We start from the raw sequence: 26,991 nt of genomic DNA, 5'->3' as shown, positions 1-26,991 counted from the left end.
CGCGGGTTTGGGTTAATTAGAGCCTCGGTTTCTTTACTTTGAGGGATGCTTTGACTCCGACAAGGTAATACTCGTGGAACCCGGCCACCGCTTAGCAACTCCCGGGGGGCTCTCGCGTTTCCTTCACGACATCGAGAGCTGCTCGGAGCCGCCAAAGATCTCTCCTCCGCCAGCGCGGAGGCCACTCCAAACGCCGCACCCCGCGGAAAGTCCTCCAGCTGCGAGAAGGGGCCCTGACGCAGAGCAGGGAGGAGAGCGCGCTTTGGCGGCGCTCTAGCCCGCCAGGATCGCCGCCCTCTCACTCGGGAATCCTGATTGGCTGAAAGCCGCCGCTCGCGCGTGCGTCTTCCGGGCCACAGAGCATGCCCGCAGGAGCACGACTTCCGGTGCGAAGCGCAGTCGTCGCGCTTGTCCGGCCCAATGGCGGCCCCGCTGCTTCACACGCGGTTTCCCGGGGATGCGGCCTCCCCAGCCTCTGCAGTCAAGACGCTGGGCGCGTCGAGGACCGGGTGAGAGTCCGGGACGCTCCCTTCTGCGCCTCTGGGACCGAAGCCCAGGGACCGGGGTTAGGACAGCGGATGTGAAAGGGCCTGGGGCAGAGCTGAGGGAATCGTGGGAGCAACGGGTAGAGAGGGTCATCTCAGGTTCTCGGGAGTAAGGCCAGGCCCCTTAAGTGGGTAGTAAAGGTGGGAGAGGGGCTGGGAAAATGAATCCGTTCTCCGTTCCAGAGTCGCCATTTCTCCCCACGGGGCTGTCTCGTAGTGCCCCAGGCCGGGGGACTACCTTCTCCTTTACTCATTCCTCCCGCTTCTTCGTCCAGACGTGGAGAGAGTTCCCTGAGCTCTTTATCAGGCGAACGTTGTCGTTGATGGCAAATGAACTCGTAATTTTCTGTTGATGTTTGAAATTAGTCTCCACATACACGTTTTTTAAGTCTTCCTCAACTCTTTCTTTAAAAAAATATTTGTCATCTGAGAGAGGGAGAGCGAGCTGGGGGAGAGCCCCAGGGAGAGAGAATCTCCAGCCGACTCCCCGCTGAGCTCAGCGCTGGAGGTGGGGCTCAGTCTCAAGACCCTGAGATCATGACCTCAGCCGAAATCAAGAGCCACCCAGGCGTCCCTGCCTTTCTTAACTTTGAAAGCACCTAATCCCCATAAAACATTTTGGGGTTTAACTTTTGGAGTCATTAGTAGGTTGCTGTTTTTCCCCCCACTACTCCGCTCTGAGTAAAGGAAAAAAAAAAAAAACAAAAAACTTTGTGAAACACTTAGCAATTGTATCCTTCATAGTATTTATTAAGTGCCTATACTTTTGTGGTTATACAGTAAAACCAGTAGCTGTCAAAAGAGACATCTGCTCTCAACAGAGCTTAAGGAGGGAAAGACAGTGATCAGGCAAATAAATAAAAGAATAGCATGGTTTCAGGTAGAGGTTACCTGAAGAAATAAAAACAGGGTAATAGGGGGAGTGAGGCGATGGATACTTTCAATTTTGGCCCCTCTGACATTTGACCTTTAGCTTGAACTAATACAGGAACTCAGTGTGTCTAGATCTGGAGCATGAGTATTTCAGATAAAGGGAACAGTAAGAGAAATGGGAATCAGCTTGGCAAGTCTGAAGAATAGCAAGGACACTATGGTTGCAGCGTGTTAAGTGGAGATGAGGTCAGAGAGGTAGGCAGGGGCCAGTTTAATGTAGGACCTTGAAGACAGTGACACAGAGTTTGAAATTATATTCTTTTTTTTTTTTTAAGATCTTATTTATTTATTTGACAGAGAGATCATAAGTAGGCAGAGAGGCAGGCAGAGAGAGAGAGGAGGAAGCAGGCTCCCTGCCGAGCAGAGAGCCCGATGTGGGGCTCAATTCCAGGACCCTGGGATCATGACCTGAGCCGAAGGCAGAGACTTAACCCATTGAGCCACCCAGGCGCCCCTTGAAATTATATTCTAAGTGAGGTGGAAGACCTTTGGAGAATTTAACAGGAGAGTAGAGTAGCAGGATCTGTTTTAAGTTTTGGAAAGATCATTAGATCACTGACTGAAGACTTTGGGAGGTTAGAGTGGAAGCAAGGAGGCCAGGTAGGAGGCTTTAGCAATAGTCCCATGGAATGATGTTGGCTCCATAAATATTGACTATTACAATTTTTATTATTCTCTGTCCTGCACTTAATAGTGTGATAATCTTGGTTCTACAGGCTTTCAGATATGCTCACATTAGAGAATGATTTCTTCAATTCTCCCCCAAGGAAAACTGTTCGGTTTGGTGGGACTGTGACAGAAGTCTTGCTGAAGTACAAAAAGGTAAGAGGCGATAATGTGAGGTTTGGTGTCCTGTCTCCTGCCCACTCCTGCTTTCTTGCTTGCTTTAAAAGATTATATTTGTTTGACAGAGAGAGACACAGCAAGAGAGGGAACACAAGCAGGGGTAGTGGGAGAGGGAGAAGCAGGCCTCCTGCAGAGCAGGGAGCCTGATGCAGGGCTCCATTGCAGGACCCTGGGATCATGACCTGAGCTGAAGGGAGACACTTAATGACTGAGCCACCCAGGTGCCCCTTCCCCCTACTTTATTGAGATGTAATTGATATGTTGAGGTTTGGTTCTTCTTCTTCTTCTTCTTCTTCTTCTTCTTCTTTTAAAATTTTATTTATTTGACACAGAGAGAGAGATCACAAGTAGGCAGAGCAGCAGGCAGAGAGACAGAGGGAAGCAGGCTCCCCGCTGAGCAGAGAGCCTGATGTGGGGCTCGATCCCAGGACCCTGAGACCATGACGTGAGCTGAAGGCAGAGGCTTAACCCACTGAGCTCCCCAGGTGCCCCAGAGGTTTGGTTAATTTGTTACTGGTTAGGATACACTCAAGTCTTTATAAAACTAAAGACCAGTAGACATAATAAAGTGAATTTGAGATGTTAGTCTTGAAGTCAGTTATTTAATAACAGCATTATATTATCAGCTTAGAATTAGAGTAATAACCTCTTTGCTGAGGTTGTATATCTTCACATGCTTTACTTACAGAGTATCTTTAAAAAACTTGAGCAAGTGCTAGAATAAAAGTCATTATTAGATCAGAGCATTTTTCTTTCTTCACAAAAAAAATTTTTTTTTGAAGATTTTATTTATTTATTTGAGAGAGACAGTGTGAGTGAGAACACCAGAGCAAGGAGGGTCACAGGGAGAAGCAGACTCTCCACTGAACTGGGAACCCATTGCTGGCTCGATCCTGGGACCCCAGGATCATGACCTGAGCTGAAGGCAGACTCTTACCTGACTGAGCCACCCAGGCACCCAAGAGCATTTTATTTCTTAAGGAATTAGCGACACATTGTTTGGGACAATAAACCAGCTCTATCAGTAGTGGTTGGTTTTGTTTTTTGTTTTGATTTTGTTTTAGTTTAGAAGTGCTTCTACTAAATCTCGGTGATGGAGGGAAATTATGAATGTTAGTTTTTATACGTGTAAGCATTTTAGACCCGCGTATGTGAATGGATGGTATCTTGCGTCATCAGTGGTCATATTCAGCTGTCAGTACATAGCTGTACCTAAATGTGAACAACCTTTCAGTATTCATTTTTATTTTTTTCCAAGCCGCCTAGTTGCACTAACATGAGTTTTTAAATGTTTGGAGTTAACAATTTTACAGTCCACTGGTGTGTGAAAGTCATGATGTTCCTTTTGTAATAGTTAAAAGTCCTGCTGTTCGTCTCTAACGGGAAACTGAAGCAAAGCAGAACTACTCTTTTTTTTCACCTGTTCTTGTTTAGGGTGAAACCAATGACTTCGAGTTGTTGAAGAACCAGCTGTCAGATCCAGACATAAAGGTAATTAATTTACATTTGATCGTTAGCAAAGTTGTTGCCACTTCGTACAGATTCAGTTTGCACTTTTGGTCCTGATCCGTCCTCTAGAACTTGCTCTCTCTGTATGAGCCCTCACTGTCCTGCCCTCTCAACCAGGGGCACTTTTGCCCCCAGGGCACATGCAGTGTTGAACTGGAGACAGTTTTGGTTGCCCCATCTTGGGGAGGGAGGGCTACTGCTAGCATCCAGTGAGGTGGGTGACGGGGGTGTGGCTAAAAGTCCAGCAATGCACAGGGTGGCCCTCCGCAACAAAGAATTTTCGAGTCCGGGGTGTCAGGTTGAGATTGAAGTGCCAGTTCTCAGATTGAGATCCGTGCTTTATCTTTCCTTTCTGGAGCCTCTTCCTCTCTGCTCCATGCTGCCCTCCTGTCTCTTAACTGCGAAAACAGAAACACAAGTTGACTTGTCTTTCAGGCTAGTTCCCTTTTCAGTGTTTTTGGAAATGTTTCAAGAGATGTACCTTTTAAGATATGTACCTGTCATGTAGGCACAAGTCAGTGAATTTTGTTTCCCTCTTCTTCCCTTTATTTTCCAATTTTGGAAAGAGTTGTCTCTTACCATGGCCTTAGTAGTCAGACTGCCTGGGATCAAATCCTTACATGGTTTTTTCCCAGTGTGTGATCTTGGGCAACTTGTTTAACTTTTCTCTCTTTGTTTTTGTCTTTGTAAAACCAGGAAAACAGTAGAGAGGGGTCTTTTAAATGTAGAGGTTTTAGAGGATCCAGTGTGTTAATATATGAGAAGCACTTAGAACAGCCCCTGACACAAAGGGCTTTGTAGTTGTTAGCTTTTGTTCCTGCTGACAGCCTGCACTTTCTCATTTCCGTGCATGTTTAAGTCGACTGTGAAGTCCTCTGTTGTGATTACCGGGACAGAGAATACCAGTCCTTTCTTACGTGCTGATTTCAGTGGACCCCCCCCCCGCCCACCCCCAAGCCTCACATGAACTTGTAGCAGTTGACACTGTTGGCCGCCCTCTTCTTAAAACCTTTCCTTCAGTTTCTGGGATCTTCCTGTCTTCTTACCACTTACATTTAATCATTCCTGTGACTGGGTCTTAAATTTGGTGTTGGTGAGGTTTCCAGACTTGACCCTTTCCTCCGAAGATTCTTCTTTCATGATCTCCTTAGGCTGTCGTGGCTTTGGAACTCACCCATGGCCTGATAACTTCCAGGTTTGTATCTATAGCTCCAAGCGCTCATGTGGGCTCCAGACTTGTTTGTTTTAAAGGTTTATTTATTTATTTGAGAGAGAGAGAGAGAGAAAGAGCGAGCAGGCACACAAGCAGGGTGGGGTGCGGGGAGAGAATCTCCAGCAGACTCCTGCTGGGCCCGGAGCCTGACATGAGACATGATCTCAGGACCCCCAAGATCATGACCCCAGCCAAAATCAAGAGTAGGATGCTTAACCGCCTGAGCCACCCATCCTCCCCTTCCCAATTTGTTTCTTAACTGCTAGCCCACAAGTATTACAAGTGCCTCAAATTTAGTATTTTCTCTCCCAAATGCACTCCTCTACAGTCTTCTTTATGGGCCTAACTGATGTGTTGCTGACCTAGTTCTTGAGCTGGGAACCTTGGGGTCTTTCTCGACTTTGTCTCCTCTCATTTCCATTGAGTCACCAGGGCCTTTGGAGGAAGAAAAAAAAATCTTTCAAGGCTTCTTGCATTGTTGGTACTCTTTGGTCTGGATTCTTCCCTTAACTCCTTTAGGTTATCTACATTCCATTCTCCTCTAGTTCCCCTTACTGACCCTCCCCTCCCCCGCCAAAATATTACCCTCCACAGTGCAGCCTAAATCATCTCTAAAGCACATACTAAACATGTTATTTTCCTGAGGGAAACCTTCATGGCTTTTGCAGGAAGGTCCACCTTAGCATGATCTGCTGCATTTCTTTCTATGTTCAGTCTCACTACTTTATTCCATGAATTTGCCACTTTTTTCATCTTTTTTTCTTTTATAAAATTTTTTAAAAAGTCATCTCTACACCAAGCATTGGGTGCCACTTCTTTTCATCTTTATCTCTTTGCCTATGCCTTTTGTGGCTGCAAGAGGGCCTCTGTATCCACTTTAGTTGGTCCCTGTTAGAGCATGGGCTCTGGCTTCATGGCCTCCTCTACTGGCTTTGTGACTGAGAGTAAATATACAGCACTTCCGTGCCTCATTGCCCCCAGCTATAAAGTGGGAAGCAATGTTAGCACCTACCTCATGGGATTGTTGTAAGGATTAAATGACTTACTATATGTTCAAATCTTAGAACAGTGGCTGGCATGGTAAATTACTATATTAGTTTTACTGTTATTATTACTTTATCTACAAAATTCCTGTTTGAGATCCAGCTGAAGTATCTTTTTTTTTTTTTTTTTTCAAGATTTTATTTATTAGAGAGAATGAGCAGGGAGAGGGGTAAAAGGAGAGAGAGAAACAGAGTCCCTGATGAGCAGGGAACCTGATGCAAGGCTTGAGCATAGGACCCTGGAATCATGACCCATGCTGAAAACAGACTCTTAACCGAGGTGCCCCTGAAGTGCCCACTTTAATGGAACTTTCCTTGGTTCTCTCTAAGCTCATGGGTGTTCATTCACTCTGTTCCCCACCCTTCCAGCACATCTTCCTAATTACAAATCTGACTTACAGGGACTTTGGTAACCATTTATCTCTGCCCCCTTTTGATTCCCAGATTTATCTGTTGACTTGCTTTCCATATACTCTAGCTGAAACGGAACTACTTTTGGTTTTCTGAATACATGCTTGTTGCTGTATGAGGAATGTAGCCCCCAGAGAACATTCAGTCTGTTCAGAGACAGCAGAAGTGTCACTTCCTGTTTGAAGCTCTCCCTGACCCTTGTGTTCTTCCACTGGTACAAAGGACCATTTTCTTTGTGTTCTGTTGTTGTTTTTAGGATTTTATTTGTTTTTTTGTTTTGTTTTGTTTTTTTAAAGATTTTATTTATTTATTTGACAGAGAGAGAGAGATCACAAGTAGGCAGAGAGGCAGGCAGAGACAGAGGAATGGAAGCAGGCTCCCTGCTGAGCAGAGAGCCTGATGCGGGGCTCAATCCCAGGACCCTGGGATCATGACCTGAGCCGAAGGCAGAGGCTTTAAGCCACTGAGCCACTCAGGTGCCCCTTTTATTTGTTTTTTTAAGTAATCTCTTCGAGTGCCAGTGTGGAGCTCAAACTCACAACTCCAAGATCAGGAGTTGCATGCTTTGCCAACTTAGCCAGCCAGGTGCCCCACTGTAGGTTTTTTTTTTTTTATTCTTTATTTATTTATTTGACAGAGAGATCACAAGTAGGCAGAGAGGCAGGCAGAGAGAGAGAGGGGGAAGCAAGCTCCCTGCTGAGCAGAGAGCCCAATGCGGGGCTCGATCCCAGGACCCTGAGATCATGACCTGAGCCAAAAGCAGAGGCTTAACCCACTGAGCCACCCAGGCGCCCCCCCACTGTAGTTTTTATCAGCCATTCTCATCGTATCTTGATGTACCAACAGTTGCATCATTTGTGTCTCTTGTTAGTTCAGAGAGTATTGCAAGTGATTTTCAGTACTAAAGCACCAGAGTTTGCGACTAGTTTACTTTAAAAGAAGGAGCAGTTCAAATGCTAGCTTTATCATTTTGTTGCACCTTTTTTTTAGTGGAAAAGGGATAGGATAGAGTTAACTCGTTTTTTATTTGCACGTACCTTAGCTTGTCTTCTCTGCATCAAGCCTCGGTGAGCTACCAGTAAAGTTACCTTTACTGGTTGTGGACATGATGAAATTACCATAGTGCACATGAGTTGCAATTTATCTGATTTTACTGCCCGCTTACTTGGGGTTTCATCAGGAAAGGGTCGGTCCCATTGAAGTTTGTCGCTGCACTTCACAGACGGACAGCGGTTGAATGAATGGGGGAGAGGGGGTGGAGCAAGGCATTGTGGGAAAGTGGACAGCATAGGTTTTGACCCAGTCAGACAGGTTTGAACCCAGTTCTTTATTAGCTTCTCAAACGGGCAGGTTGCTTATTAATTTCTCTTGGCCTCAGTTTCCTCATCTGTAAAGTGGGAACACCAGCAGTCCATTTTCAGCATTGTTAGGGTCGGTAAGAGATGCATTTGTGTGCTCTTGGCACCATGCCTGGAGCCTGCTGTGATCTCACTAAGTGGCGCCCCCATCAGTGGTCTGTAATTGCAGGCACAGCCCTGGCTGGTAGTCACGTAGGTACGATACAGTCTGTGATAATCTCCCTAGAAGCACAGCACTGTCTGTTAATCGTCTCTTGTGATCGTCTTTTGTTTGTTTATATGGTCCTTTCCCTCCTGAGCCTGAATCAGCATTAACCATTTCTTTCAAAATTGGGGGTTTATAACTTGTTCTTATGTATGTTGTACATACGAATTCATACAAACAATATATTTTATATTTACCTAACCGATAACATGTTTTATACATGACTTGTTTTCTTTTAGTGGTTTTTCGCATGTCACTAGAAGTTATTAATAATGAACAGTTATTTTCTTGCCTAAAAAATGCAGGCTCCCATGCTGAGCAGGGAGCCCAATGCAGGGCTCGACCCCAGGACCCTGGGATCATGACCTGAGCGGGAGGCAGACACTTAACTGACTGAGCCACCCAGGTGCCCTGACACTTTTTTTTTTGAGAGAGAGAGAGAGACAGTTGGGGGGAGAGAACATGCATGAGCCGGGGGAGGGAGCAGGGAGAGAGAGATTCTTAAGCAGGCTCTATGCTCAGTGCAGAGCCTGATGTGGGACTTGATCTCAACAATACTGAAATCATGACCTGAGCCTAAATCAAGGGTCAGACGCTTAACCAAGTGAGCCACCCAGGTGCCCCTATATGTAACAGATCTGAATGTATGTATGTGTGTGTGTGTGTGTGTGTGTGTGTGTGTGTGTGTGTATTTTAAAAAATATATACATATATTTTATATATATAATATTTATATATAGTGTAATATTTATATTTTATGTTTATACATATTTATATTTATATCATGTTTTATATATATATATATATATATATATATATATATATATAAAAGTGTGTGTGTGTGTGTGTGTGTTTTTAAGATTTTATTTATTTATTTGACAGACAGAGATCACAAGTAGGCAGAGAGGCAGGCAGAGAGAGGGGGAAGCAGGCTCACTGCTGAACAGAGAGCCTGATGTGGGGCTCGATCCCAGGACCCTGAGATCATGACCTGAGCTGAAGGCAGAGGCTTAACCCACTGAGCCACCCAGGTGCCCCTGGCTCTGAATATAGTTAAGTGTAGTTATAGATTGGCTTTAGAAAAAGTTACATGTATTGACGTCTCTAATTAATTAGCTTAGACTGAATGTTAACATGTTCGTACATCAGCATGAATATAGAGGAAATTGAGGTAACTCTTGGTCCTTGTGGTGTTACAGTATTTGAATTTGCTATCATCATTCTGCAGTTTGAAAAATTCTCACGTGTCAGCATTTGAAGTGTTCCCACTTAGGGCAGACAGAAGCGATCAGAATGAAATATTGCATTTAATTCTCTTTCCTGTGTGTCAGAGTTCCGTGTTACTTTTTTAAAACAGGGAAAGGTATCGTATTGTCCTTCTGTTTTGATACAAACTAAGAAATTTTCAGTTCAATTTTGGCTTCAGTGCAAGTTTGTGACTTTTTTCTCCTAATTTAAGGATTATTGGCAGGTGCTTGGTGCAAGATAGGTATCATCTTTTCAGTTATTTTATTTTATTTTATTTTATTTTTTTAAGATTTTATTTATTTATTTGACAGAGAAATCTCAAGTAGGGAGAGAGGCAGGCAGAGAGAGAGGAGGAAGCAGGCTCCCTGCCGAGCAGAGAGCCCGATGCGGGGCTCGATCCCAGGACTCTGAGATCACGACCCGAGCCGAAGGCAGCGGCTTAACCCACTGAGCCACCCAGGCGCCCCTTTTCAGTTATTTTAGAGGATTTTGTGATTTTGACAGGACTTTTCTTTATTTGCCTTAAGGATGACCAGATCATTAACTGGCTGTTAGAATTCCGTTCTTCCATCATGTACTTGACTAAAGAATTTGAGCAGCTGATCAGTATTTTATTGGTAAGTTGGCCACTTATGTCATTGACTAGTTTGTGATTCAGTACTTTGAAAACAGAACACATTGTATCGGTAAAATGTTTCTTTCGTGTGTCTCTCTCTCCCGCCCCTAGAGACTGCCTTGGTTGAATAGAAGTCAGACAGTGGTGGAGGAATACTTGGCTTTCCTCAGTAATCTTGTATCAGCGCAGACTGTCTTCCTTAGACCGTGTCTCAGCATGATTGTTTCTCATTTTGTACCTCGTAAGTGGTGCTTTGCTTTCTTTGCTTTTTCATTTTTTTAAACACCTCTTTATTAAGATACTATCCTCTCAGATCCCTGTGGGGATTGTACCAACATGGAAAATTCTGAGATGCATATTGACAGCAGTTTTGGTACATATCTGTTCCCTGTAGGGATTTCTGTGGAGGCATCTAGATTTGTTGCTGTGATTTTTTTTTTTTTTTTAATGTAATTTGCTTTAGTGAGATTCTCAGGAAGTGTTAAAAGTCAGGAATTTTTAGCTTGTAAAGTTGTAAATTTTAGCCTGTAAAGTTACTTGACTTTTTTTTTTCTTCTTCTTTGGACTGCACATTCAATCATTGTACTAAGTTTGGACAATGGAAAAATCACTTTTTTGCGTAGCTGTTGATTGTTTAGGTTGGTGACACAAAGAATGACATATTTTGTTTTTCATCTCAAAAGCTCGAGTGGTCATTAAGGACGGTGACGTTGATGTTTCAGATTCTGATGATGAAGATGATAGTAAGTATAAAGAGGACTAAAGCGAGGGTTTCCTCCTGTGTCTGGGAGAATCAAGCTGAAGGATAAAGTATAGAGCAACTCCAGGATTTATTCTAATGCTTAGACTGCAACAGGTGACAAACTTTGATAGACTCTTTTTTGTTACATTCAGCGTTCACATGTGATCAGTTGCCCTTCACGCATTACTTACATCATCAGTCGACTTAGTCTTCACTGATGGTTGGTTCTGGAGAAATATCTTAAATTTAATGTTTTGCTAATAAATGATTCAGTTTTGGTTGGCAGGTGTTTTTAGCTAAAAAAAAATAATTTTTTGGTTTTCAATTTTATCTTATTGCTCATACTCTCACTTTTCTCCTTGTAGATCTTCCTGCCAATTTTGACACATGTCACAGAGCCTTGCAGATAATAGCAAGATATGTCCCCTCGTGAGTATCCTTTTGCTTCTTATTTTGATCATGGTCTTTAAGTCTCAAGAAAATGGTAATCAATTAGTAGGGATTTACTATGGTCATAGCATCAAAACTCAAGTTGTATGGTAGGTGTTTTTGTATCTTGTTGATAGAACATTCTACAAAATGGCATTTTAGTTCTCTCTTCATTGTCTGTATTGAAATTATTTAAAAATTAATTTAAGAATTAAGGACTTAATTAAAATTATGTAAATTCTTAAAGCTAGTGTGCAAATTTTCCTCCAAATTTTGTAGAGTGGTTGAAATTTTGTTTTTACCTTCAACAAGATGTGATATCCAAAAATTTTCAGTGAACAACCCATGTGTCATTCCATATAATTAAAATTGCAGTTCTAATTTTGTATGTTGATTATATTAAAAAAATTTTTTTTCTAAGGATTTATTTTATTTTAGAGAGGGAGAGCCTAAGCATGGGGAGGTACAGAGGGCGAGGGAAAGAATCTCACACAGACTGCCGTCTGAGTGTGGAGCCTGACATTGGGCTCCATCCTACAACCCTGAGATTGTGACCTGAGGTGAAATCAGGAGTCGGTTGCTTAACCAACTGAGCCACCCAGGCACCCCATATTTGCATTTTTAGAAAAGTTAACAGTTCTACAAAAAGCTTGGGTTTCTTTTGGAAGGGTGGACTTCAAGTTCCCCCTGTAAGTTTATTATTTGCTAACTTAAAAAAAAATGCTCAAGATGATACTTTTTTCTGCTTTTTAGAGTAAGATATGTGGGAAAGCACTACAGAGGGAAACATTTAGATTTTAAACTGAAGCTCTGTTGCTTTTGTAGGAAAAAGAATCCCACATTGATTTGCCATTGATACCAAAGTTAATAGGAGGCTGTTTCCTGCTAAGTTAATGTAGATCTTCTCTGAAGCTATGTGTTTATTTCAAGTTCCGATTATTTGAAGTAGTTAGTGACCCTTTGCCTCCTGCATCCATATTTGCTTTTAGAATGGAAATATCACCTTCCAAGAAAGTCCAGTTAACATGGATTATCTTTAATTTTTTTATTTTTTTAAATAGGACACCGTGGTTTCTTATGCCAATACTGGTGGAAAAATTTCCATTTGTTCGAAAATCGGAAAGAACACTGGTAAGAAATCTTTTCATGGGGAATATAATGGAAAAATTATAATTTAGTTTTAGGTGATGTTATTTTTTTTTCTTAGCAGTTGTCTTCCAGATTAAACTCAAGACTAAGAATTTGACTCAGATTCCTTTCTTAGGAACTCACTGAGGATCCCCAGGCCCTTTTTCCCTTACGCAAGTCAGGGGAAGAGTCCATTTCAGAAATATCTGAATAGGCTTAGTGATAATATAGATAAAAATTACTAGAAGGTAATAGTTTATACATTACCAATTGTAAACAAGCCTTATTTGAACATGAAGGCAGAACTGTCTATGGATGAATTTTTCTTAAGTTTTGTGTAATATTTAGATGACCTGTGGTTTTCAGTAATGACTAATGAATAGTGGTTTCCTAGTAAGCATGCTTTTTTTTTTCTAAGTAAGGTATTATATGTATTAAATATGGAGTTAATAAGGTTTGCTAATGTTTGTGATAGTCTGTTTCAAGTGGCATATTATAAATCTTGTATCTCTTATGACTTGATGTAAAAATACTCAACAACCCACTAGAAAATGGCATTTAGCAACATAAAGAGTTACTGTACTATGACCAAGTGAAATTTATGCTGGGAATGCATGGTTCGTTTAATACCTGTTAAAATCAGTTAATAAAACACACCATGTCAGTAGAATAGATGACAGGAACCACATGATCATTTCAGTAGATTCACAAAAGCATTTGAGGAACACCAAAACCCTTTCATGACAAAAATAGAAGGCAGCTTTTTCAACAGGTGACATCCCACTCAGTGGTGAATGAGTGAGAACTTTCCCCTAAGATAAGGAACAGAACAAGGATGTCTGCTTTTGCCACTTCTCTTCAGTATTGTACTAGAGGTTCTAACAAGGGCACGCAGGAAAAGGAAAAGACACCCAGATTGGAAAGGAAGAAGTAAAAATGCCTCTGTTTACAGACGACATGATCCTACATTTAGAAAAATCCTGAGGGGGGGCACCTGGGTGGCTCAGTGGATTAAGCCGCTGCCTTCGGCTCAGGTCATGATCTCAGGGTCCTGGGATCGAGTCCCACATCGGGCTCTCTGCTCTGCAGGGTGCCTGCTTCCCTCTCTCTCTCTCTCTGCCTGCCTCTCCGTCTACTTGTGATCTCTCTCTGTCAAATAAATAAATAAAGTCTTTAAAAAAAAAAAAAAAAGAAAAATCCTGAGGAATTCTCAAAGCACTATTAGAACTAAGATGAGTTCAACCTGGTTATAGAATATAAGACCGGGGCGCCTGGGTGGCTCGGTGGGTTAAAGCCTCTGCCTTCGGCTTGGGTCATGGTCCCAGGGTCTTGGGATCGAGCCCCACATCGGGCTCTCTGCTCAGCAGGGAGCCTGCTTCCCTTCCTCTCTCTCTCTGCCTGCCTCTCTGCCTACTTGTGATCTCTGTCAAATAAATAAAAATCTTAAAAAAAAAAAAGAATATAAGATCAATATACAAAAGCCAGTAGTACAAGCTAATTTAATGGGGCAAACAAGTCTTTTCCACAAATGGTTGTGGGACAAGCGGAAGTCTACATGAAAGAATGAAGCAGGGCCCCCCTCACGTGATAAACAAAAATGACCTCAAAGTGGATGAAAGACCTAAATGTAAGCTAAAAAAAGGGCTCTTAGTAAGAACACATAGATGAGCACTTTTGTGACCTGGGATTAGGCAACAGTTTCCAGATAGGATGCCCAAAACACGAGAGCCACAGAAAACCAGACCAATTCGACTTCCTTACAGCTAGCCAGCTCTGCTTCATGGACCCCTTCCAGAGAGTGAAAGACAGCCCAAACCTAGGAGAACATACTTGCGAGTCGTATAGTGGATAAAGGAGTAATCTAGAATATATGAAGCACTCTTCAATATCTTGATAATAAAAAGGCAAAGAACTCAAAAAATGGGCACATGATCTGAGCAGATATTTGTCCAGAATTGATAACGCTTATGGTCAATGCACAAAAGAAAAAAAGCTCAACATCGCTAGCCATCAGGAAAAGGCAAGACGAAACCATAACAAGGTCCCACTTCACACCCCTTGGGATGGCTGTACTTAGAGGGACAGACAGTAACAAGTAGTGGTGAGGATGTGGAGAAGTCAGAACCCTCCCTTGTTCCCTTGCTGGTGAGAGTGGGGAATGGTCGGTGCTGGAAGTGCTTTGGGAAGGCCTCTAGACCGTCCCTCAGAAAGGTTGAACAGAGAATTGCCATATGACTTAGCATTGCCACTGCTAGGTGTTTAACCAGCAGAAAATGTGCGTCTACACAGCACTTTACAAGAATACTCAGAAGCAGCATTATCTCTAATAGCCAGAATATGGGAACAACCAAATATTCACGGGCCAGTGCATCAACAAAATGTGGTACGTGTATACAGTGGGTATTATTTGGCAGTAAAGCAGAGTGGTTTACTTGCAACGAAGTGAGTGAATCTTGAAAACATGCTGAAATGTCACATAGCAGAAGATTCCACTTCCATGGCAGGTCTAGAATAGGCAGATCATTAGACAGAAAGTCAATCAGTGGCTCCTTAGGGCTTGGGAGGACATACAGTACCAAAAAATGCCCTGCCTTTTTTAGGTGATGAAAATGTTATAAATCGGTTGTGGTGACAGTTGCACAGCTCTGAATATACCGGATACTGTTGAATTGTATGCTGTAGATGAATGACGTATATCTCAACAAACCTGTTTTTAAAAATGCTGTAGAGGTATACAGATTACAGATTTAATTAACGGGGGCATGGTGGGGGGCGCCTGGCTGGTTCGTCGGTGGAGCGTGTGGCTCTTGAGCTCAGGGCTGTGAATTCGAGTTCCACATTGGGTGTAGAGATTACTGAAAAATAAAATCTTAATAAAATACCCTCCCCAAACAAATTTAATTTACTGGGGGGTAATTAAATTAAGTAGACTGAACGTTGTGTTGATGGAGGAACTGTATAGTTTCTGTGTTGCTGAATAGTCTGTTTTTTTCTGTTTAATTGAAACTAAAGATTATGTAATTAATGTTTTCTTATGTCATTATGAAATACCCTCTGTTGAAGCGTTTTGTCTTTTTATGTTTTAGGAATGTTACGTTCATAACTTACTAAGGATTAGTGTGTATTTCCCAACCCTGAGGCATGAAATTCTGGAGCTTGTGATTGAGAAGCTACTCAAGTTGGATGTAAGTATTTGATAATCGGTTTTTCTCATTGATTTTCATTTATTAAATACGTAGTCATAGTGCGTGAAACAGTAGTGGCAATGATGGAGAAGAATCCACATTTCCACCTTTGATTTCTTTGAACGTTTCTAGAGCTTGGTGGATGTGCTGGGTTATAGAGATGGTCCCATCTCTCCTGGTCGGGAAACAAGGCATTAGATGGCCGCAGCCATGTGAAAGTACAGTCATGGTAAATGCTGTGACTGGAACACATGGTCATTACGTGCTGGAAAACCCGATACCATGTGAAGGGGTGAGGAAGGCATTCCTAAGGAAGTGATGTTGAATTCTTAGACCCTTTTTTAAAGAGGCCTGCAGTGGGGTGCAGTGGGAATGAAGGAAAGTCATGATGCTAGTGATGGGGGAGAAAGGGCAAACTGGTCCTTGAGACTGGGTTGGAAGTGGGGAAGTAGAGGGTAAGAGAGCGCTTGCTCCCTGGGGAGTAGAGTCAGTGTTAGCAGTAAGAAGTCAGGAGGAGGTTGGGAGAGGAAGAGTTCCCTTGTGAATGGATTGGGGGGCAGCTGGGCGCCAGATGGAGGATGGCTAGCAAGCAGTGGTAGGGTGGGGAGGGGCCAGGGCGCACTGTGCTGTGATGCTGGCGACCTGGGAGACAGGAAGTGTGGTGCTGAGTGGGAGGGAAGGCCAGGGCAGACACCTGCGGGAGATCTGGAAGGAGGAAGGGTTTAGTCAGTGGTGTGAGCTCCTATTGACGTTTTTAAGGAGGCTGAACAGAACCAAAGTCCTTGGAGTTGGTGATTAGGGAGTCTGTTGCCGTGTCCCTGGAGGGGGAAGCTGCATTTCTGGGGGGAAGTGTGTGTGGTTGTTGAGTGGGGCTGTTGGAGGCCTTGGTGAGGGTGTGGGAGGGGATGGAGCTGGGCTTTTGGGAGGACGAGACGTCTGTGGACTGCGGAGCTGTGAGTGATGGAGGAGAGCCCTGATACTGTGGCGGGGACGAGGCAGCAGTGCAGCAGGCCCAGGAAGAGCTAGAAGAGGGTGGGCAGGCTGGTGCACGGCTCACTGGGAGGAAAGCTGTCTGGCCTGCTGCGCGTGTCACCTGTAGAGTCTTCCCGTGGGTCGTACTGGGCAACGGTGGAGAGCACATTTAGAAAGAAGGTCGTGTAGAGAGAGAAAAGGCAGGATTTAAATGTTGTGTGGAACAAAGTGTCTGAAGGACTATATACCAAAGTGACTATTCAGTAATTCAGATTGACTTGCATTTTGTCATTTTTCTGCTCAGCTGATGGATGAAGCGCTTCTTGTACAACATGTAAGAGTTGGGATGCACGTTGGGTTTGTGGAAGCTGATTTAGACCAGCACACTGCATTTCGTAATGATTTTATGGAAGTGTGTAGTGAAAGGGCTTTGATTTGTAGTCTCGTAAATTCCTTTGTGACCCAGGCCAGTTGGTAGGTTTGCACCATAATTGTATATTGAGTCACAGTATCAGGAGGGGTGCTCATGTGGACTCCTTTAAAGTATGTAGTGTCAGGGGCGCCTGGGTGGCTCAGTTGGTGAAGCGTCTGCCTTCCCGGGGTCCTGGGATCGAGCCTCATGTCTTCTCCATCTTCCTCTGCCTGCTGCTCTGCCTACTTGTGTGGTCTATCTCTCTGTCAAATAAAGAAATAAAATCTTTCTTTTTTTTTTTTTTAAGTATGTATAGCAGATGAATTTCCAGTACCCAAATAAAGTACTTGTATTTTTTTTTTAAAGGAAGAGAGGGAGCAGGTTGGGGGGGCAGAGGGAGGGAGAGAGACTCTCATGTAGGCTCCACATTGAGCACAGAGACCAGTGTGGGGCTCGATCTCACAACCCTGAGATCACACCCTGAGCCAAAACCAAGAGTTAGATGCTTAACCGACTGAACCACCCAGGCACCCCAAAGTAATTGTATTTTTTATTTTACTTTATTTTATTTTTTAAGATACTATTTGAGAGCATGAGAGAGAGAAAGCATGGGAGTGGGGTAGGGAGATAAGGGGAGAGGGAGAAGCAGGTTCCCTGTTGAGTAGGAGCCCTGTCCCAAGACCTGGGATCATGACGTGAGCTGAAAGCAGACACTCAACTGACTGAGTCACCCACGTACCCCCGAAATAGTTGTAATTTCACTGCCATCATTTTCTTCCCCTTTGTTTTAATGTAGGTGAATGCCTCCCGGCAGGATATTGAGGATGCTGAAGAAGCAGCCATTCAGACTGGCAGTGGGCCAGACGCCACCGAAGGACTCTTCAATATGGTCAGTGTCCCCCACGGTGGGTGAGGGTGGCTGACGGCCCCCCATCTTCTCCAAGGCTTTAGGTTAAAACAGTTGTTCGGCAAACTTGAAAGTGAGGTTGAAATGAGCGGCTGCCGTCAGGTTGCTCATTGTCCAGTAGACTTTGTTTATTTCCAAGGCTTTGAATGTGGGAGTGGTGAAGTGGGTTTCATTTTTGTTCTTAGTTTGTGTTTTCTGTTGTTTCTGGTTTTTTGCTTTTTGTTTTGTAAACCACTTATTGTTTGTGAAGGAGTGATACATAGGAAAGCATACCAGTGTGATTTCTCTGTTTTATAAGTCTTAGGCCTTAATGCAGTACTTCTCCGCCTGGGGCCAGGCTTACTGGAGGAGGAGGGCTTGAGAGGGGCATTAGGTCAGTAGGGACAAAGGGTGTGAAGAAGCAGGAATGGGCAGGGGAGGGAACTAAGCGAGAGTTTGCTCCCAGTCAGAAAACAGCTGCAGCATGATGACCCCAGGTCCCATGTGGGTCCCAGCTTGAAGCCAGGGAGACAGCCTCCCGTGACCCCTTGTCAGCTGGGCATTTTAGCTGGGGAGGGGGAGGAAGGAGTGCAAGGGCTGCTCTCCGGAGAACTGGTGCTCCCAGCAGCTGGGGCACGGGTGCCCTGTCCTGGGAGAGGAGACCTGGCACCAGCAGGGCCCAGCACAGTGGGTCCCAGGAGCTCGGGGAAAGCTGCGTTGCTCACGTGGCCTTGCCCCAGGTGGGCCTTCCCTGTGACTCTCCGGCTGCGCTCAGAATCTTTAGAATGCCACCAGGGGTTCTGGGTCACACCTTTGGTGGGGAGCCTCTGCCTGGGGCGGGGGGGCTGTGTCTTCTCTTTGTTTTATCTTTCAAAGGAAATAATCAGCACTGAGAATTTTCCCTCTTACCTCTTTTACTCCAGTTTGTTAATGTCAGTTTGTCCCTTATCTTCAAAGGATGAGGACGAAGACCCTGAACGTGACGCCAAGGCTGACCCGCAAGGGCTCGATCACATGGTGCATCCTGTAGCCGAGCGCCTGGACATCCTGCTGTCTCTGCTGCTGTCCTACCTCAAGGACGTCTGCTTTGTAGATGGTAATGACCCTCACTCGTCACAGCAGCCGCATGTGAACGCGGCAGCGCCCCTGGCTGTGTGCTGGGTGTTTCTCATACATGACGGAGTCCTCCTAGAGGTCCTGTACAAATCACCGTTTCGAGTATGAGGAAAGGAGGGCCTAGGGAGATCCCGTGACTGCCGGTGTGACACAGCTTGAGAATGGTGGGACCGGATTCGGGTTCAGCTGTATTTGTCTTCACAGCCCCTGATGGTTTCACTGACCGTCGTAGTGGGGATGATTCCTGGAGTTTGGTCAGTTTTAGGTGGAGATCAAAACACACTCGAGTTGTTCAGGACGTCTAGGAGTAGCGCACGTCGATATAGGGTTGGTGTTAGGGATTGAGTTTGGGGGTGTAGTGCTGTGTTGTGTTGTGAACAAATCGGGGCACTTCTTGCCATCCTGGAACTTTGTGCATCTGGAGGCTTTGCCATGGAAACAGGATTCTTCCTTTCGCATTGTGAAGGTTTGAGAATGATAGTTGGCCACTCAGAATAATTTCTAAGACTGGAATCTGAGTTGACTGTATTATTGTTTTAATTTTTTTGTTGTTATTATAGAGTTGAGAGAAAATTTGGAAACTGCGTTTGTACTATTCAGAGAACACTTACTAGCATTTTGATCTGTTTTTCTTTTATGTTAGCATGTGGATATTTAGGAGTGTGTTTTTCACTGGATTTGGGGCTCGTGCTGTACACAGTGATTCATAATCTGCCCTTTTACCCTGCTGTGAACATTTTCTTTGATAATTCGCTATCCGTCTAGGTTGCTGTTGATTGTGTGGATTTAACTGGTCTCTTATTTTTTCCTCCCCCCCTCCTTTTTTTAAAGATTTTACTTATTGGAAAGAGAGAGTGAGCAAGTGAGGTGAGGGGTAAGGGCAGAGGGAGGAGAAGCAGTCTCCCTTCTGAGCAGGGAGCCTGATGCAGGACTCGATCCCAGGATTCTAGGATCATGACCTAAGCCAAAGGCAGACACTTCACCGACTGAGCCACCCAGGCGCCTTCCCCCATCATTTTTTTGCCGTTATAAATGTGTGATGAATATCCTGTGTTTGTGTGTGTCTGTGTGTGTGTGTCTGGTAGTGCGCCCGTGATCAATTTCTGGCAGTAGAGTTAGTGGATCAAAGGGTTCTGCTACATAAATAGTAAAATTGCCCTTTAGAAGGGCTTCCTATTTATGGCATTACAGCGGTGTGCGAGGGGAGGGCCTGCTTCATTGTCGGTGCTGGATTAGTGTAGTTATGAAGGAAAATCTGTGCAAAATAAAAATGGTATTTTGTTACAATCATAGCTTAGTGGATGATGTTTCTTAATGGTATTTTTAGAAATTTGGTAAACGAAAGTGGCAGCCTAAAAATGATGTGTAAGGCTGAAATGCGAAATTGTCTCTTTAGGTAAGGTAGATACCAACAGAACAAAGGATCTTTATCGAGATCTCATAACCATCTTCGACAAACTCCTGTTGCCCACCCACGCCTCCTGCCATGTACAGTTTTTCATGTTTTACCTCTGCAGTTTTAAACTGGTGAGTACTGTCAGCATGGTCTTAGCTTATTTTATTCTTGCCCATGATTTTCCCTTAAAAACTAGGGGTGGGGGTGGGGGGAGTTGGGAAAGGACACAGGAGGTGAGCATTTTTTTTTTTCTTGAGCTCACTTTTCTGGTGCCTCTAATGATAGCTTGTCCTAGGCCAGGTGCTCCGAAAGTGGCATTCTGCGTTTGCTCCACTAGGTGGTGCCCTTCCCTCTCATTCTAGCCCTGGCTATTAAAATCCCCGTGGATCTTTAACTGTTTCTGTCCTCATTCTCTCAGTTGATCCTAACTAGCCCCAAACAACTTCTAAATCCAGAGTTTTAAAACTTTAGGCATTGGCTTTCTGTTTGGGGGAAAAAAAAGGAAATATGGACAACTGTTCCTTTGCCACTGTTTTGTAGCTTTCTAGAAGTGTCAGGAGAGTACTGGGCATGGATAAGGTTAAATTTTTTGCCCCGAAGTATGTGTTAGTAGCTTTTGAAGATAGCTATTTGGGGAGAAGTTGGAGTTTGTGCCTTTTGTTTAAAAAAAAAGCTTTAGTCTTTTTCCTGTGATGAGCATAATTAGTCGAACACTGTCCTTGAATCTGTGTCTGTGTTTCTGGGTAAGGTCAGTACATGTGGTCAGAGACTGGGAGAGGACTTGGCACTGTGACAGGCCTGCTGCACGGTTCCCCCGCAAGAGTGTCTTGTCCCTGCTTTCCATTTCTGGCCAAATGGCAGGATCAGTTGTGGATTCCAAGGCCCCGTCACAGCCTATGAAATCTGTAGGGTTGTATCTAAATTTCAGCTCATTTGGGAAACTTTTTTAAGGCTGGGGAACACCTTTAGTTTTTAATACTATTATCTCAAAATGCTATAAAATTAAGAACCATGAGAACTGCATATATTCTTTATCTAGCGGTATGACAGAGATACTAGCACTGTCCTCTACGGTTGAGTTACAGTCTTAGGATTCCAATAGCCAGAGATTTCTTCAGCATTAAAAAAGATTAGAGCAATACCTTCTCTTTTTATAGGGATTCGCGGAAGCATTTTTGGAACATCTCTGGAAAAAATTGCAGGATCCAAATAATCCTGCCATCATCAGGCAAGCTGCTGGAAATTATATTGGAAGCTTTTTGGCAAGAGCTAAATTTATTCCTCTTATGTAAGTAACCTAATTTTCCAAGTGCTTTTTCATGTCACACTTTAAAAAGATTATAGCATTGTCTTAAGTCAGAGAAATACCTGCTCTAATTTTTGTCTGCCTTTAAAGTGAAAAAATCTATTTCCCCATTCTGTGTAAGATGTTTTCATTTCCAAAAGGCAGTTTCAGAATAAAATGTCTCCTTTACATATAAAGCCTCATATGGAAAGCTTCTGTCCTCTGTTTTGCATAGTTACACTTGAACATGAAGCCCCATTTGTCTTCATGGATATTGTACAGTGTTTGTATACTGTTTTGATTCTTTTTATAGGTTTGTCATTTTTCATTTGCATTCCGAATCAGTTGTATCTTAAAGCTGAAGAAAAAACTCTTTTAAAGGTAATAGAAAGATCTGTTTAGGAGGCCAGCTCTGGGCCTACTTCTTCCAGTGATGTATTTGGGCCAGTCCCTGACAACTGATAGCCCTCTGTCCACTCTACCCTACATCATAGGCCACAGGACTTCATCAGAACCCTATAAGGAAGGGTGAAGTCAGTCACACAGTCTCTTCCTTGTAAGATGTTGCTAAGTGTGCCCTTTCCTGTGGCTGTATTGCTCTGAGAGGGCAGGGAGGCCATTGGAGGAGTCCTTCAGAGTCCATAAGGAGACATGGTCCATCCCTCAGGGCCACGGGCAGCTTTAGGGGCCTGTTCTTGCTAGAAGGTCGCAGGTTCTACCTTAGAATTGAAAAGCTGTCTTCCTGCCGCCCATCCTCTTCCTTCCTTCGTTTGCTGCTTCTCTGTGCCCACTGGTAATAGACGAAGAAGCCTGCAGACTAACTGTTCTTTGCATGTAGTGAGGTAGTTGTGTGTTTTTACGTCACTCTTGGTTTTGTGTGAAGCAAGTGAAGTTGACTTGGGTTTTTCTTGTCCCTAGTACCGTAAAATCGTGCCTGGATCTTTTGCTTAACTGGCTGCACAGATACCTTAATAACCAGGACTCAGGAGCAAAGGCATTTTGTGACGTTGCTCTCCACGGACCATTTTATTCGGCCTGCCAAGCTGTGTTCTACGCTTTTGTTTTTAGACACAAGCAGCTTTTAAGTGGAAACCTGAAAGAAGGTCAGTGGTGTGGGGTTGATGGGGGTGAGCTGGATTGTTCTGGAATACTGGCAGTCTTGAGAAGGGGGGGGTCGTTTCTTTTTTGAGAATTTGATGAAAACTGTGGAGTCAGAATACTGCCCATGCACTCAAACTTTGACATATAATTTCAAGCAGCCCTTAGACCCCTAAAGCCGTAAAGGCCCCTGTTGAGCAGAGAATGGATTGGCGGTGGAGCACCTCTGTTTTAGAGGGTGACATCTAGGCTGATTGTGAGCCGTGAGGGGGCTCTTCCTCGGATGAGGCCCAGCACAGTGCTTCCTGCTGGTCCTTGTGCCGGCCCGGGAAGGGCGGGCGTCGTTCCCCCCTCCCGGGGGACTCTAAGCAGACGCAGGATATTGATTGGCAGGATGAGATGAAGATGATTCTGAAGCTCGGGGTCATAACAGTCAGGCTGCTTTGTCTGGGGACTTAACCGTTAACCTACCAGTTTGCAGTTTTGCTAATTTCCAAGGGTTGCATAGAATTAAAATCTACCAGATGAAGTTTGTTTGTCAGGTTAGTGTGACAAGAATAGTACCAGTTAAGTCCGTTTAAATGGCTTAATATTTGCATGAATAACTCAAATGGTTTAATAGGCTGTTTCCTCTAAACCTCAAAATCTGACATTCGGGGCTGGGTCTCTGGTTGTTGTGGGGGCTGTCGTGGGCGTGTTAGGATGCTTAGCACCCTCTGTCCACTAAATGCTAGCAGCACCCTCCTGACCGCTGCCCGGACTGTCTGCTGCGACCGCTAACACCTCCAGACACTGCTCCAAGTCCTCTTGGGGGCACAGCTGCCTTGAGAGTTGAGAACCACAGCTCTGAACTGAAACTTGTGTGTGTTAAATTGTATTGTTTACTCATATTCTGTTACTTCTCATAAGATTACAGCTAGTTATATAAACTAGGAGCAGGACAAGGTTTTAGCCCAACTTAAACAAAGTATCTGCTTTTTGGGGTACAAATAAATGGTAAGACTCTTGGTTAAAGAGCATGTTCTTGTAAGCCATGACAGTATCCCATTTTTAGTTTTATCAGAATATTCCTCAAAGATGAGGCCCCTGGCTGGCTCAGTCAGAAGACCACGTGACTCTTGATCTCTCGGGGTTGTGAGTTTGAGCCCCATGTTGGGTGTAGAGATTACTTAAATAAAACTTAAAGAAATACATTAAAGAATTATCTAAAAAAATTTACTTAAGCACAAGTTGGTTTGCTTGCAAGATGTCTTTTACTAATAGAGGAGAGAATTCTGTGTATCTGTTCTAGGAGAGTGGTGTCTAACTTTTACTTCTACTTCCGTAGTTCCCTTGTAAGCATAAAGACAGCTATCACACACACGGATAACTTGCTCAGCTTCACTGGTAATTTCAGATGTGCGGCAGGTCCTGCTGTTCGCTTGCTCTCGTCAGATCGGCACACGCGTCTGTCTGACGAAGTCGGGAAGGAGGAACACCAGATCATAGTCATTACCTCTCGGGAGTCGAGACCGCACTTGTTGCCTTAGCTCCGTACTGACTTCGTGATTAACTGAGATCAGATCACATGTTGTTTTTTTTTTTTTCCTTTATAAACTCAGAATATCCCGAGTTTACAAATACCTGAATTCCAAATTGTCATAGAAGTTTATAGCCCACTAGGGATGTGCGCTTACTTCCAGGTCTTTGAACGAATACACTGTTTTCTTTAGAAAAGTTGACTTAGGGGCGCCTGGGTGGCTCTGGGTTAAAGCCTCTGCCTTCAGCTCAGGTCATGATCCCGGGGTCCTGGGATCGAGCCCTGCATTGGGTCTCTGCTCAGAGGGGAGACTCCTTCCTCCTCTCTCTCTCTGCCTGCCTCTCTGCCTACTTGTGATCTCTGTCTGTCAAATAAATAAATAAAATCTCTAAAAAAAAAAAGTTGACTTAGTCACAAGTGGGTGTGGTTTGGCCTGATGACCTTCGCCGGGCTCTGCATGTGTGACTGTGTGGCTCTCACTTATTTGAACCATTTCTGTAAGTGACTTGGTGGGAAATATTTCTGGTGTGTGAAGTACTCCGTGCTGCTTCAAGGTATTTCGACTGTTAAGTTTGTACGTTTTAACAAATGTGTTGTTTTTTAATCAAAGGTTTGAGATACCTTCAAAGTCTAAATTTTGAACGTATAGTGATGAGTCAGCTAAATCCCCTGAAGATTTGTCTGCCTTCGGTAGTGAACTTTTTTGCTGCAATCACGAGGTAAGTTACTTACACTTTATGGGTGGGAATTATTTAAAAATAAGTTTGTTAGTATCAGTATTGTACAGTTCTACTACATTTTTGTAAAATTAGTCACTATAAAACACATAAAAACCTGTAACCACATCGTTTTAGGGAGCATTGCCGTTAAGCTTTTGTTTTTATGCTTCGATACTACCGGAAGTTGCTAGTGCTTTGTGTTCAGAGATGATAATTCAGCGGAGGCTTCAGCGCTTTGAAATGAGTAAGGCAACTAGGAAGCGGGGAGGGCCAGACCAGAGGTGTTTCTCAGGGTAATACACAGAGACCGGCCGCGGGAGGGGTACGCAGCGGCCGGAGACGGGCTGGCGAGCGGCTGTCCATCAGGCCGTGCGCGGCAGGGCTGGGTCCCCGCGCACCTGGAGGCGCGTCACGCAGGACTCCCTGCGTCCTCCCAGTCCTGGTTATAGTGCTAAGTCCTGATTCACACCGGGACGGTGGCACCCTTGGGAGACAGGCCGACCTGTGAGAAGGGGCTCCCCGGTGGCCGAGCCGGTGCGCAAACGCAGGCGGTCTAGCGTTATTTCCCGGATGATTCTGCTTTGGGTACACAGTGAGTTGGGGACTCTGCTTTGGGTACACAGTGAGTTGGGGCCTGGGCCCTTGATCCAGGTGTTCAGGGTAGGATCGTAGCTTAGAATCTTCAACACATAAGGGTCTGTTCTGTTAGAAGACGAAGATAATTCTTCATCCCTTAGTCCCTTAGGTCTTCATCCCTTAGTCCCTGCTGCTCTTATTCAATAATCTTATTTTTCCTTTGCTGGGCTTGTAGTTCAAGGTGTTCTGTCTCCTGGGATTTCAGAAATGATAACGGGATCAAGGAAAGGAACAGACGACAAGCAGGAGCACGGCAGGGGGCGGTGTGAAGGGTCCCAGCACAGTGTGGGAGATAGCAGGCGGCCGACGAAGAGCAGCAGAGGCAGGAGCCCCTAGAATGTTCACGGCGGGGAGCCCGCTGTGCAAGAGGCTGCCGGTCTGGGGTCCGGAGTGAGGCCGAGAGCAAGAGCTGGGCCTGGAGGTCTGTGTCAGACTGATGTGGCGTCCCGTGGCTGCTGCGTTCGCTTCCTAATGGGATGGGGATTCCTGTGGACCCATAACTTGCATTTGATTTGATCTGCTGAGTCTTGTTCTGTCCATTTGTTTTTAATCAATCGTTTGTTGGGATTTAGGCCATTACTTTTTCAGAATTGGGGGCTTAGGGGTCTCATTACAGGCATGTCCGGTGGAGCCCTCAGCTCAGTGGCCAGCTCCCTCCCTCAGCGACCGCTGTCCTCGGGGCACCCCTTCCGCCGGCCTCCTCGTTCTCTTACAGATCGCAGACGTCACTTAGTTCACAGCATCTTGCAAACCGCAAGAGTTCTCCCTCAAACACACTGATTTTTAGTGAGTCGTGCGTATCCTAAGCCCGCTGGCGGTGTAAAGCGATGGCCACACCTTCCTGCTCCTGGGAGGTGTGTGCGCAGCAGGCCTGTAAGCTGCACCCTAAAAGCATCGCTTCCTTTTTTACATGTTTTTTTTTTCTTGGACGTGTTCTGTGTGACGGCATCTTTGCGGTCAGCCTGGTTGTCCCACAAACAGGCACCTCCGTGCGGACTTAGCCGCAACGTTAACTCTTCGTCCGTGTCTCGGCTCTGTTCGCAGTAAGTACCAGCTGGTCTTCTGCTACACCATCATCGAGAGGAACAATCGCCAGATGCTGCCAGTCCTTCGAAACACGGCGGGCGGGGACTCGGTGCGGACCTGCACAAACCCGCTCGACACCTTCTTCCCCTTCGATCCTTGTGTGCTCAAGAGGTGGGACTCAGCCTGCGGCCGGACGGGGGTGGGGGGGCTGTATGTGGGACATGTATTTGCTGGGGGTTTCTTTGTCGTAAGTGACGCTCCTGCTGTTTATCAGTGGCTCAGGGTCCCCTTCACGTGTTTCGGGTCCCCAAGGCAGAGAAGGCCTTTTAGAGGCTGAGGGCTGTGCAGACCTGTAGTTCAGGAAGAACCCCAGATGGACACCAGAGGTTTCTCATTTATCTTTTGTTTTTCTGTAAACCAGTTGTTTTCAACCTAAAAGGGACTGGGCAAAGAGGTGCCTGGATGGGGAGGGCACTGCCTTTCGTGGCTCAGAATTTTCTGCCAAGCGACTTGTT

General features: G+C 44.7%; 1 protein-coding gene across 3 annotated transcripts in view; it reads left to right on the top strand.

Moving 5' to 3' along the window:
* The first annotated feature begins 411 nt into the window (after nucleotides 1-411).
* The window catches only part of LOC111156094 (RRN3 homolog, RNA polymerase I transcription factor), a 29,832-nt gene continuing 3,252 nt past the window's right edge, over nucleotides 412-26,991 (top strand). Inside the window, exons 1-16 of one of the 3 annotated variants that reach the window (XM_022516699.1) lie at nucleotides 412-509; nucleotides 2,246-2,300; nucleotides 3,759-3,815; nucleotides 9,839-9,928; nucleotides 10,039-10,168; nucleotides 10,611-10,670; nucleotides 11,035-11,098; nucleotides 12,160-12,229; nucleotides 15,313-15,411; nucleotides 17,592-17,684; nucleotides 18,639-18,777; nucleotides 20,194-20,324; nucleotides 21,351-21,481; nucleotides 22,397-22,581; nucleotides 24,706-24,814; nucleotides 26,495-26,647. In XM_022516699.1, coding sequence (XP_022372407.1) covers nucleotides 421-509; nucleotides 2,246-2,300; nucleotides 3,759-3,815; nucleotides 9,839-9,928; nucleotides 10,039-10,168; nucleotides 10,611-10,670; nucleotides 11,035-11,098; nucleotides 12,160-12,229; nucleotides 15,313-15,411; nucleotides 17,592-17,684; nucleotides 18,639-18,777; nucleotides 20,194-20,324; nucleotides 21,351-21,481; nucleotides 22,397-22,581; nucleotides 24,706-24,814; nucleotides 26,495-26,647 — 1,655 coding nt within the window. In that variant the 5' untranslated portion in view covers nucleotides 412-420. Of the gene's footprint in view, nucleotides 510-2,194; nucleotides 2,301-3,758; nucleotides 3,816-9,838; nucleotides 9,929-10,038; nucleotides 10,169-10,610; nucleotides 10,671-11,034; nucleotides 11,099-12,159; nucleotides 12,230-15,312; nucleotides 15,412-17,591; nucleotides 17,685-18,638; nucleotides 18,778-20,193; nucleotides 20,325-21,350; nucleotides 21,482-22,396; nucleotides 22,582-24,705; nucleotides 24,815-26,494; nucleotides 26,648-26,991 lie in introns of all 3 variants that reach the window. The other 2 variants (XM_022516698.1, XM_022516700.1) reach the window with 2 other exon arrangements.

The sequence above is a fragment of the Enhydra lutris genome, unplaced genomic scaffold (assembly GCF_002288905.1).
Source record: "Enhydra lutris kenyoni isolate GAN:26980312 unplaced genomic scaffold, ASM228890v2 scaffoldscaffold45, whole genome shotgun sequence".
NCBI lineage: Eukaryota > Metazoa > Chordata > Mammalia > Carnivora > Mustelidae > Enhydra > Enhydra lutris.
This window is presented reverse-complemented; position numbering and strand designations above follow the sequence as displayed.